This window comes from Echeneis naucrates, chromosome 1 (assembly GCF_900963305.1).
Source record: "Echeneis naucrates chromosome 1, fEcheNa1.1, whole genome shotgun sequence".
NCBI classification, from domain to species: Eukaryota; Metazoa; Chordata; class Actinopteri; order Carangiformes; family Echeneidae; genus Echeneis; species Echeneis naucrates.
Genome location: NC_042511.1, coordinates 2829565 through 2842562, shown reverse-complemented (window position 1 = coordinate 2842562; position 12998 = coordinate 2829565). Strand labels below are relative to the sequence as shown.

The window sequence follows — 12998 nt, the reverse complement described above, 5'->3', positions numbered from 1 at the left end:
GGTGTCATGGCCTGAAATAACACTTGTGGGTCCTTCTTGGTTTTCCACAGACGGGCTGCTGTTGTTTCCATCTCTCGGTGCTGGTGGGTCGTTTCTGACCGTATTGGTTTTAGTGCATGTTTGTTCCTGGAGGTCAGAACAGTTTAACAGTCACCTTGAAACACTTTTTTACAATCTAATTTATTTGTTGAAAGTCATGCCGGGCAACAAAGGCCAACATGGCCAAAATGCCCCGCGGCTCCACGCCCTTACAGGCCAGAAAAAGCCACAGCTGCTTCACTGCATATCTGCAGTGGACCTGCACTGTCAATGAAAACGTGAAGTGTAACGATTCTGGGTGTTGCAAATTTAATGAGGATTTTAATAGTTTATCTTATTGCGGGTAGACGGGAAGCAGAAGTATGGCCAAAGTTACAAATACACAAACAGAGCTGAAGCTCGTTTATTAAATGAGTCCAGTGTTGTTTGCTTAATTTGAACAAAAACATAATGACTTGTTTTTGTTTCCCTGTTCCCGCTCTTTGTGCTAAACGAAGCTAACCTTCAGCCTTATTAATTTCATTCCCCGCCTTATGGGGGGAGTGTCGAAATCAAGTTTGACATCACGCTTTGCATATTCCTACGCAGAGCTTATTTTCCATCAAACTATCTCAAATTAACAAACACACTATGGAGCCAATTAGTCTATTCCAACAAAAGAAAAATCACTGGTGGCCATAAGAGTTTGTGCTACAGAGGGATGCTGGTGTTTTCAGACAGAGTGCAGCATTCAGTGGTGATAAAAGTCTCCTTTTAACATCCAGAGCTCTGAACATTAAGTCAGCTGTTAAAATCAATCCAGAGCAATTTGAAGTGTGCCGAGCGATGCATCCTAATCAGCTGTAATAATGTGTGCTGCAGTGCTGCCCTCTAGTGAGACGAAGGCTGGATGATGCAAATCGCCGCAACTGAGTAACATCTGCACACACAAACACAAACACACACACACACACTCCTCTAGAGAGGCCTCCAGGAGACAAACAGACAGCACTGTTAAAATTTTAAAATTAATTTATTATATGTCTTTGTCATAGAACTCATTACTTTTTGTTCATGGTTAACATACATCCATTCATATAGAGAACAAATGAGTTTTTTTTTTTTTTTATTCATCATTTTCAATTAACTTAGAAATGTACACGCTTCTTTGTGACCCCAAAGAGGAGAAAAATATCCTTTTTTCAAAAGTATCTTTTCTCATTTGTGTTTCTAACACCCCCCCTCGAGGGATAAGGCCCTCTGCTTCCTCCTCCTCCTCCTCCTCCTTCTTCTTGTCATCTGCTATTCTCTCTCTCTTTCATTTCGGATGAACAGATGTCGAGGCGAGGGAACACCTGAACACACTGGCACAATGATGAACACAAGCAAAGGGCTGATGCGCATTAGGAGCTGAACACCGAGCCACTGAACAGCACACCCAATCGATTTCTCTCTCTCTCTCACACACGCACACACACACACACACACACACACACACATGATCTTGCACACCAATTACAGAGACCCATGGAAAGCATTTCAAAATGACAGCACAAAAATAATAAACAACCCCAGGAAAGAAAAAGAAGCCCCAACAATGGTATAAAAAAATAAAACTATGGAACCATGTACAATCATTATCAGTGCATGGGGGGCAGAGGGTGGTGGTGGTGGGGGGTGATATGGGTTGTGTTAACATACAATGTCACAATATGCAGTGGGGTCCGCTCATATGTAGCTATTATGTCAATAATAAAAGGGAGAAAAAATGTAATTTCCTTCCTTTGTCCTCTGCTGGCAGCTTCCACAAACGTATTTCAAAGGCTCCATAAACAGCATCTGGTTTGGACTTTTTCCACGAGGCTGAGAGCTAATCAGGTAGGAAAGTCTTTTTTTTTTTTTTTTTTTTTTTAAACCAAAATGGACCAGCCCCTCGTAATCGCTCCATTCTCATTTAGGGTTAGGGGAAGAAAAAAAAAAAAAAAAAAGACAAGAAAACAAAAGCAAAACACACAAAGTGCTACAACCCCCTCACCAATAAAAACACAACTCAAGTCATCTAACCCGCTTTCATGATCCCTGTCACGTTGTAAAGTGACGTTTATTACAACAACTCGGAGGGCTAAATCTGGCAACCCGGCTGGACTGAAGAGTGGGTTCGGTGGAGATGGACCTGGCAGCCGGCGCTGTTGGTTAATTGGCTGCAGACAGCACTTCACCCCGGGGAGGTGAGACCGGGCGGCAGCACCTCGCCTGGTGCCAGTCATCTGCCGCGTCGATATGTGTGTTTTTTTGGTGTGAAAAATTCGACACATCGCCAGTTAGTCATTCGTCCTTTTTCAAGGGCAAGACGGACAGAAGGTGGTAGGAGTGTTTTTTACTGTGTGTGATATGTGAAAGGACAAGCACGACGCTTCCTGGGGGTCACTGTCGGAGGACAGGCTAGTGTTTGTGTGTTTGTGTATTTGTACACAAGCCTTCACTAAGCAGCAACAATCAGCCGGCCTGTCTTCATCACAGGCCCGTTTGGTCCGGACCAGGAGGGGGAAATATATCGGCCATGTTTGTTTCTGACAAGAATATTAAAACCAGAAAGCACAAATATCTCAAAATGAACATAGTGTTCAACATTCAGGTAGTGGATGTCCTATCTGATTTTTTTTTTTTTCTTTTTTTGTGTTGGGATCTGTTCGAGTTTCATCGTTCTGGTGAGACAGCGCAGCAGCCGAACTCACTGACTGACCATTTGGCTAATTGGACGTCCATCTATATAAGTTTTCACTTGCTCATCAGCTCTGTGAGGCTTGTTTTGTTTCCTCATGCTGGTTAATGAGGCTGTCCCACAACAAACAGCAGTGAGTGAAACTCAGAATTAATAAGCTGAAACAAATAATCAACCCGTCACCCTGTTTAGGATACATACATCACCTGACTAGCTAACAGTTACATGTTGATCAAAATAAAAAAAAAGATACATCCCCCATTTTTTATGCATGTATGCATAAAACAAATAAAAAGAAAACACAAAAAAAAAAAAAACCAAAGTAAAACCCACATCCCTCCATTAAGGTGCAATTTCATCGCTTTACAGGCAGAAGAAAGTTCTTTCTACATTTCAGCATGCAACTCAAAAGACAAGAATCCTTTTTCCATTTGTGTGTGTTTTTGTGACATCTTTGTCGATTTTGGAGGAAAAAGCAGGATATCAGTGATGAAGGAGAAAATAAGTAGAATAATACAAAAAGCACTGAAGCAGTACCACTTTGCTGTGTGACAAACAAAAGATGAGGGCCAAAGTGGAAATCTTCCTCTTCCTTCCCTGTTGTTGTTTCTTTTTCTTTTTTCTTCCTGGGTTATTCTCCGGTTGGGGCCCCGGCACAAACCAGTTCTGAGTGGCTGAGTGACGACAAAAATGTTTTTTGGTCGCACAATGCCAAGCCTTCATGGTGCTCACATAACAGTGAGGGCACAAACAGAGCAGCTACAGTAGTCGGACTGACCAGTAGAGGATCACACCACAGTATAAAAAAAAAAAAAACAGAGAGTGTACTGTTTGTGTGCGTGTGTGTGTCTTTAGTGTTAGTGTTGCTGTGGTTATCTGTGAGCGCCATGTGTGAAGGTTGGGAAATGACGCGAATAAAAAAGAAAAGCACACAAACGAAATAGCATCCTGTGAATAAATGATGACAAGGTTACGAGGAAAGGATGATGTCATCTAAACAAACAAAAGCAGTCGGGATAAAAAGAAAACAAGATGGCCGCCACAGCAGGAAGTCCTCTTTACACTATCAAAGGAGGTAAAAGATCTGTGAGCTGAAGTGAAACTTTATTCTGGTAGTCGGCTGTGACGTCGCTCCTAAGTTAACACACACCACACACAGACTGACTCACACACACATACCCACACACGCCGCCTTAAAAAGACATTAAATATCAAGCTGCCAAGTAAGTGGATAAAGTTACCAAAAAAAAAAAAAAAAAATAGGAGAGGAAAGAAAAAGTACAAAAGCAAAGTTAAATAGAAAAACAGAGATCCAGAGACACGCATGGCCTCACACTTCTACCAAAACAAAGATATTCAAAGTTTAAAAACAAAATGACAAATCGGCTGACTTCACATAAAAGTGTAAGTGCAAAACAAATTAAGACAAGAAAAAAAAAAGTGTGTGTGTGTGTGTGGGGGGGGGACAACAAATGCAGACAGTGTGTGATTGTGAGGATCCGTCACTCCCCCTTTCCATCTCCGTCTCTGGTTCTGATTGCGGGGAATTCAAACCCCTCTGGAGGCTTGGCCCCCCCGACCCTGCTGCCCTCTCTTTCTCTGTGTCAGGTACCACACACACACACACACAAGAAAATAATAAATACACAATGAAAGCGGCTGTGACGCCGAACGTCTCAATGCAGAACCTTGGGCATTGATTTCCTTTTTTTTTTTTTCTGGGAAGGCGTTTTGAAAGATTTTGGAAGCAAAGCTGCTTTGTCATGTTGAAACATGAGAGGCCTTCACAAATCGCTCCATCAAAGTCTGGGGCTGTATGAAAATAGCGAAACACTCCAGCGCGTTCAGAGATCCTGCATCAAGCTCCATCCTTTCCTTCAAATACATTTTCTGCTGGTTTCAAAAGATTACATGGAAATGAGCAGATTTCCAACTGTAAATCACAAACGTCACAGAGAGCTGCCGCCTGGTTATCGATAGCTGAGATATTACCAGCGACGGCTGAATCCAGAAGAGTTAGACCTGCTGCGGAGGACTCACTTTGGCCTCCGCGAATGAAGAAGACACAGCGGAGGCTGATAAGAGCCACTCGCTTGCAAGATGTGCCGAGCCAAAATGAGAGAAAGGGGAAACACGACTAATTAAGAAGGCACGGCGAGACGTGGCTGTGGTGTTTAACAGAACATCAAACAGCCGACGTTGAACAAGCAGCTCCGCCTGGAACGAGTTCACACATGATCGGCCTCAACTGGCGCAACCAGTCAATACTTTATTTAATCTGCAAAGAATGTGTTTCCCAGACATGTGAGGTGTTTAAGGGACATCTGTGAGTTGCAGCGCCCCCCCCCCCACGCCACACCACCCAAAACAACCACAGGTAAATTCTAGACCTGTGGGAAACACTGAAATGATCCCTTCCCTCCTGATGTTTCAGAGAGTGAGGGGTTCTGGGTTGTGGGCAGAAAAGTGTGCTGTTTTCTTTTACTGTTATTTCCAAATGTTAATTCCTTTGCTCTGAAGTCGTACTCTTACGTGTTACGCCTGCATGAAAAGTAAACTTTTAAATACCTAGAAGTAAACTTAAGATCATGTAAACTATCAAACTGCACATGCTGGCGTTGCTTAGAGTGTGTTTTAAATTAGATTTACACAACTAATCACTGTTGACATTCACAGTATCACATCGAATATAAACCTATCAGCAGAGAAATGGTTGCCAAATCACAGCCCGAGTCCAAAATATTACAGTATGCGGTGATATAAAGCAATCTTCCAATCACCTTTTTCCTGTAAGGGAATTTCGTGCCACGGTGGGAAACGTTGGAGATTTTTTGTTTTTCTCCAGGCTCCTTTTACTGTCTGCTGACATGAGCAGAAAAAAATTTGGCGTCCCGTAAAAACAACCCCCCCAACCGTAAAAAAACACAGCAACAACAAAAAAAAAAAAAAAACAAAAAAAAAACTTGGCTTAGACTTTAAATCTGAAATAGTTGACAGTCGGACTGTTCTTGGGCCATCTTATTGAACCACACTCACACAGGCCTGATGCAGCAGATTAGGAGGTCTGCAGAATTAAAGGAATTAAAGTGTTTTTTGTTTTGTGTTCTGGGTCTGGTTCAACTATTTCTCTGCTCACTCCACAAGACAAACAAAAGTGTGTACCAACACCTGCATCCTCCTTAAGTATTTCCCCAAACAAATAGTACCTGAAGATATTTCTTTCATGCTCATTTTGTCTAATAAAGACAGACTATTCAGTGACCTCTTCATTTGGATCGGGGCTTTGCCTGAAGTGTAAACAGCAGCCACATAGCGAGCGACACACATTCAGCGCCTGCCCCTCCCCTGCAGTTTGTGACGGCGTTTGATGAGCAGCCAGGTGTTGGCCTGCTGGTGTGTGTGTCACTGCATCCGTCTGTCGGTGCTGCACCACGCCAACTTTCATCTTTTTTTTTTTTTTGTTTTGCTCTGCGGTGTCACGACATATGGACCGCCGGACCAGCGCACAGGCACGAACATAACAGGACATTTTCAGGCAGAACAAGTGATGGGTCTACGGAGACGGGGGACTTCACCACGCTTATTCCAAATGTACCTGCTGCGTCACATTCTGAGCCCCAAGGTATCGGACAGATGGACGATTTGAGGCGTTGCTCTGCAGAATTTAATGTCATTTTAGTTCGTAATAGTGTGCAATTTTCCATGAGTTGGCCTGTTTTCTGAGCAGAGCTGAACTTTGCCCAATTGATTTACAAGTTTAAAAAACAAAAGTGAGTGTTTCGTTCCAGCTTTGTGAGGCTTCCTGTGAACCTCACAACACTTTGAAATGCTTTAAAGGGTCAAAAAAAAAAAAAAAAAAAAGGCCCATTGTCAGCGTTGGCAACAACAGCAGAGAAAACTGCAAGAGCACATGATCCTCATCAGCCTGGTTCTTACAGGAGTGAAGGATGTACAACCCTCCGGTGTCTTTCAGAGGAAAAAACAGCCACTGCTTGGCCAGACTCTGGGGAAAATGTTTGTAATTTCAGTGGACTGTCCCCTTTAAAACTATTTGAAAGTATCAGAAAGTAAGCATTAAAAAAGTAGGTTAAAGACTTGCACTTGTTGGGGCCATGCCTGTGGTTTGCACCGAGCACTTTCCAATCAGCGGTGACACATCGGTGCAGCTGTTGGGAGTTGATGTGATTGCTCAGCTTGCGGAATGTGAATGCTTTCCGTGGCTTAAAACGGCAAGAATAACAACATGTTTACAGCCAAGACGACACAAACATCAGCTTTCCGCTACTTCGATCTGACAGGAGCCGTGCACCACTCTCCTCTGAAGAACTTAATTTCCTGATTTGATATGAAGCTTAAAGCGTTCAGCGCGATTCAGCTGCAGTGTTCCATCAATAAAGATGTTATTTACAGCTCTGAACTTCAGGATATATGAGATGATGTCAACAACACGGTATATTGGGGCTTTTTGGCACCCGTCTGAAGGTCACCACACTTTCCAGACCAACACAGGAGGCACTGGAAACAAGGTAGGAGAGAGAAAGGATTTAAATGGAGCGAAAATGACCGGTGAAATGAGCCTCTTTTCTCTGCACCCCTGCACCCTCCTCTCCCTGATTTCCTGCCTGCCACTAATGTTTCTTGGAAAAGATCAATAGGTGGAAACCACAGAGCTGGCGGGGGGCCAGAGCCGTGAAGGCATGTGAACCCCGCAGACAGGCGGCCAGTCAGCCGCTCTGAAAGCACAACAACAGATGGGGGGTGACGGCAGTGAGCCCCGCAGAAACACATCTGTACGAGACACCCACGTGCTGAATGCTACAAATGTGCCTGTAATGGCAGATTCAAAAGCTAATGGAGATCATTGTAGACAGATGTTTGCTTTTTTTTTCTTCCGTATCCTCGAAGGCGTCGTTAAGATTGCGCTGCATTGCATTGTGGGAGATGTAGGATCCAGCTTTTTGCAGGGGGTTGGTGGGGGGGGCATCTCTAATGTGCTGTTTTAAGGCTTTAGGGATTCAAACTGCGCTCAAGAGTCATACAAGGCTCAATAAATTGATTGTATTTGTTGTTGTGTTCTGTTCGCTCTGTTTTTATGAAGCAGATAACCTGAAAATACGTCTTCACTAAACAGCTTGACAGCACTTCAGTCTTTCCAAACGGGCCCAAGTTTGTTCCCCACCGCCAATATCAATAACTGAAAGGCAATAAAAACGCAAATGAGTTGTATCCTAGCAACAAAACTCCCAACGAACTCTCTGCAGCAGCGTCGTCTGGAATTTATATATTTACACTTAATTTATTCCTTCTTTTGTTCCAGGCATCTGAAACATGCTGCCGCATGTTCGCCGCAGACATCATAATGGCAGGCTCCCGTTCTTCCCCTTTTCACCTGTTATTGCTTTATCACTTGGCTGATTGATCATGCAGCGGGCCAAGTGCTGCAATTCTCGACCGTCCGCTGATAGAAACATTGCAGGTTTTTGTGCCATAACGTCTGCAAAGTGCCCTTGAGTGAGGCACGGCCCCTCCTTCCTGAAAATCGAACGCTTTGAGTCCATTATGAGTGCAGCGAGGGGGCACGGACCATGCCTGAATTGTTCAACATCACAATCCTTGTTTCACTCGAACTGTCACCGGTTTATAGATTTTCCCTTTTTACAGAGATGATGAGCTCTTTTCCTCATTTGGATGATTTTCCTTTTCATCGCCGCCATGACTTCCCCTCATCAAAGTGAAAAATCTAAGCTGCTCGGTCAATCTTATTACCCCCCTCCTCTCCTCCGTGTCATGACCAAGCTTCATCCAATAAGATCGGCTCCGGGAATGGCAGTCAGCCCCCTTCATCAAGCCTGGGCTTTATTTGAAACAGAACCCTCTCTTGTGTTTTCCATTCTTTGCTCAGACCAAATAATGTGTTCCATTCATGTTTTATTCCTTGTCCTCGTGCAAATCGTCTGCTTGCTATGATGCGTCAGTCAAACCGACGAAAAATCAAAGAGGTTGCGTAAAAAAGAGAAGAGGAGCGCGTGCCGCATGCTTGTGTGGCTATTCTCGGCTCGGCTGTGACATTTGCACAAAGTGACTGAGCGATGAGGAGTTTGGTGCAAGTAGAATAAGCCAGTGAGCGGAAAAAGTTTTGATTTTCTCCACTCTGCTTTCCCTCTCCCCTTATCCCAGTGGCTCGTTATCTCAGTTGTCCTCAGGCCGTTGGGGATCTCAGGAATTCATCAGGAGGATCGTTGCCATAGCGATAACATGGCAGAAGGATGAGTGAAGTAACCCCCGACTTGTCTTTCAGCGGGGTGGACTCCCTTATCTGGTATGAGTTACTTTCTGTCATGCGAACGCACAAATGATTTTAAGGGAGCACATCATACATTCTGATATGGAAACACACCCACACACACACATAAATGGCGGTCCAACAGATGTGCAGCCTGACCGCAGCAGGCTGAGGGTTGGGAGTAAACTTTGGTTAAATGCCTTTTGGCAGAATTTAAACACCGACTCACACCCCAACCCCTGATGGGACTGAGCCGACACCCCCGTGGTCACATTTCTGAAATGACTTGTGGCTGTAAAAACAACAACCTCTTCTACTGAATTAATTATCCACCGGACTGAAAAACAGAAAGCATCTGCACACGGCTGTGGGTTCAGGCCCTGAAGTCAAAGGGAAGTAGACAAGTTCTGTTTGCTTGCTGTAAACCAAATTAGACACTTTGGTCAGTTCATACTGAGATCAGAAAACACTCAGCAGTAGTGTTTTAACTAAAAAGGCTGGGATAGTTACCAACAAACACCGGAAAATAGCAGACACTTAATTCTGTTCCGAAATGATCTTGGCAATATAAAAGAGCTCCTCTTAGAGTGCTCCTTTTTCCAAACCTATAAAACCTAATAGAGGAATAATAAGGAAAACATCCAACATTGTTTTTGTCCCTTCTGTCGTTTCATGTCAAATCCTATTTAAAGCTAATTTCCCTGCAGCCCCTCTGGGTTTGGATTTTTGGGAGGGGTGGGAGGGGGTTGGCTCTAAACAGCAATACCAAACCCTTAACAGCTGCCATGCAGACCAAACACAACTGTCAGTGGCCTGTTGGCTAATCTGATTTGCCCACTGCAGGCTTCCAGTAGCACAGTGATGGACTGAGGGACACGGACGCCGATGCCAGTTATGCAAATTCTCTGATTAAATCATCCTCAAACTTTCTGGGGTTTCTGCAACGACATTGTCACACAAGTATCAAGGAGGTTCATTGTTTTACTCGGGGACACTTGAAGCAACGAGAAGCGGGTGAAAAGGATTTGAGAGCTTCGGTATCCGGGTCGGTTGTCCTGGTGACGTTAAAGCTACAGCCTTTGCATTCAGGTTATCAGTTCCAGCATTTCTCCGTAGCAACATGTGAGCAAGTTTGCTCCCCAAAACTTGCTAGTCCTCATTCATACTCTTCACCTTGAAACAACAGCTAATCTAAACAGCATCCATCCAGGAGCAGATGGTTGATGAAGTCGATCTGCAAATCAACAAGGAAAAAAAAAAGTCTGCGTGCTAACTGTGTTTTAAAATATTCCTTAGCATTGTTAATGTTGTAATATTGCTATGATTTCCTTGACCTTGACAATAATCCAGTAGTCTCCCCACTGCCCCCCCCCCCCCCACCCAACCCGCCGCCCACATGACACACACCCACTGAGAAATTCATGCTCGCCAAATTCAGGGCGGGGATTTTATACAGCATCCAGCCATGTCGACAGCCGTCCGCGACGGGAGAAGGCAAGGAGGCGTGATTGCTCATGCCTAAATGTTTATATGACAGTGATCTGCGGGCATATGGGAGGTATCGCCATGGTAACAGCTGCCCCGTCCTGTAGAGACAGGAGGGAGGGGCAGAGGAAAGATAAATACACCCCTATTGTTGAAATGGGGAATTCTTGTGAGGATTAAGAGGGAATAAATGCACACTCAAAAGGGGAGCGCATGAGCCAGTGTAAATTAATGTGTGTTTGTGTGTTTGTGTGAGCGAAGGGGAGTCATTTTAATGGTTTTGAGAGAAAGGGGAGTGTGAGGAAAGAGAGGAAAATAATTATAATAATAATAAAAAAAAAAAAAACTTGTGAAGGAGGATTAGGATGAAAAACACTCAAACATAAATACACACACACACACACACACACACACAAATAAAATGACAGCAGCAGGAAACGGCTCCAGGAGACAGACGAAGTTTGGAGGAGAATGATTGACATCTCAGGAGAGAGAGGAATATTTAACTTTATGGTGGGGGGGGCGGGGGATACAGTTGGCGTTGACCTTGTCTGAATGCTGCAGCTTCCTCGCCTGATGTGAACCCACCTACTCGTCAAAACAACAACATCCCTTTTTTCTTTTTTAAATATAGTTTAGTTTCCAAGGAAACAAAGTCATCTCAGCTGCTGGATAGACAGTGCGACAAAACTGGAGGGAGATCTTTCCCCAACTAGTCTCAATTGTTCTCATTTGACAAACTAATGGCGAGTTTCATCCTCAGATACTGGTGACAGGGGGTGATTTATTCAGAGCTATGGTGGGAGGGGGGGGGGGCGGGCAAATTCTGCACACTCATCCCTGCAACATCCCCTTGTGCGTCAGCAGACACTGTGGAGAAGGGAATGTGGAGAGTCTCCTTTTCATCACTGCTCTCTTCCTCCCTAATTATCCTCCTTTCTTTCCTGCGTTCTGTCTCGCTCGCTAGGCCGTCTTCCCTCCCGGAGGTTGCTTTTTCGCTTTCTGCTGCTTCTCTCTGATCTTGTCGCCCCATCGCAGCCCCACAGTATGATAAAAAGACAGACCACACACACACACACACACACACCCCTCACACACTTTTTTTTTTTTTTTTTAACACACATACATACAAACAGTTCTAAGGTGCGTGTGGATGTGTGAGTATATGAATGAGCTGAAACATCCCCACGGAGTCATTCCTTTTCATTTGGCGACGGGCGCTCCAGACGGGGTTTAAATACGATTCATTATTTTCTACTGATACCCAAGAAAAATCTGAAAATGTGTGTCTGTCTCTGGAAGGAAGTCACCAAAACATGACAGGAAGACATCTGTAGAAGTGGGGACATCAGCCAGTCCATAAACTTTAGTAAACACGGAAACAAGAAACAGGTTCTTCACTCCCAAGGTTTCACACGCCTGCAAAATATCCCTCGTTCTTCTTTTGAACAACCCCTTCCTCTCAGACGGCAGGCGTGTCGCATCGGATTGGAAAGGAAGGACAGGAGTGGGGTGCCAAAAAAAAAACAAAAAACAGAAGAAATAGCTTGGCTCCTCCCCCAATAAGGAAGGGATGAGGAACTCAACGATTTTGTTTATCCAGTGGTTGTATCCTCTCAATGCTCTCTCCATCAATCCATGGTGGATATTATTCAGTGTTCCCTTTTTTGACCCCAAAATAATGATTTTAAGAGATCTTAAATACCTGCAACATCAGTGCTGCCTGGTCGAGATACATGTAGTATCCCTCCAATGAGAGATGAAGTTCATCAGTATTGTTCCACCCCCACCCGCCCCCCACCCAACTCAGTGCTGAGGCCGTAGTCGGACCCTAATAGTTATTTCATGTATTGTCTCTGGCTGAACTCCTAGCCCTCACTCAGTCTGGCCACTTTGTTGTAAGGGTTCTCCAGGAGGTAGCGGTATCTGTCATAGTGCTCCAGCATGTACTTGGGGGCGTACATGTGCTCTTTGGGGTCCACTGGAGGATATTCCTGCAGGGAGCCATCGAACCAACCCCCTGTCCGGATCAGATCTCGGATGTAGTTCAGGTCGCGCTTGTCCTCGTAGTCGCCCCACCGCGGGAAGTCTCCGTTCTGCGCCGACACCAGTTTGAAGTAGATCCCCTCCGGAGTGAAGCACCAGGAGCAGTGCCACCCGGCAAAGTGGAAGGGGCTGCCCACCGACCACTGCACCAGGATGTGGCCTGTGTCGTTTTCGTACTTGCGGAAACCTGGCATGGTGTAGTATTCACGGCGGCGCAGTTTGATACCATCGCCGTCGTAGACATCCCGGAGCATCCCCAACATACAACCTGACACCACCTCCAGAGAGCCGAACTGCTTCCAGAAAAATCCGTACAGTGACTGGATGTGGAGAGAAGGGAAAGGGAAAGAGAATCTTAAAATGACAGAAACACACTTCATTCGTCTCTCGCTTTCATAATCTTCATAGGGATTGAAAGCTGATTGCTTTCGTGTAACACACAAT

General features: G+C 44.7%; 1 protein-coding gene across 6 annotated transcripts in view; it reads right to left on the bottom strand.

Moving 5' to 3' along the window:
• Positions 1–2647: 2647 nt before the first annotated feature.
• mgat3b (beta-1,4-mannosyl-glycoprotein 4-beta-N-acetylglucosaminyltransferase b) overlaps positions 2648–12998 on the bottom strand; it is a 57060-nt gene continuing 46709 nt past the window's right edge. For all 6 annotated transcript variants that reach the window (XM_029527698.1, XM_029530693.1, XM_029526995.1 and 3 more), the window contains one exon: positions 2648–12874. In XM_029527698.1, coding sequence (XP_029383558.1) covers positions 12377–12874 — 498 coding nt within the window. In that variant the 3' untranslated portion in view covers positions 2648–12376. The remainder of the gene's footprint in view (positions 12875–12998) is intronic.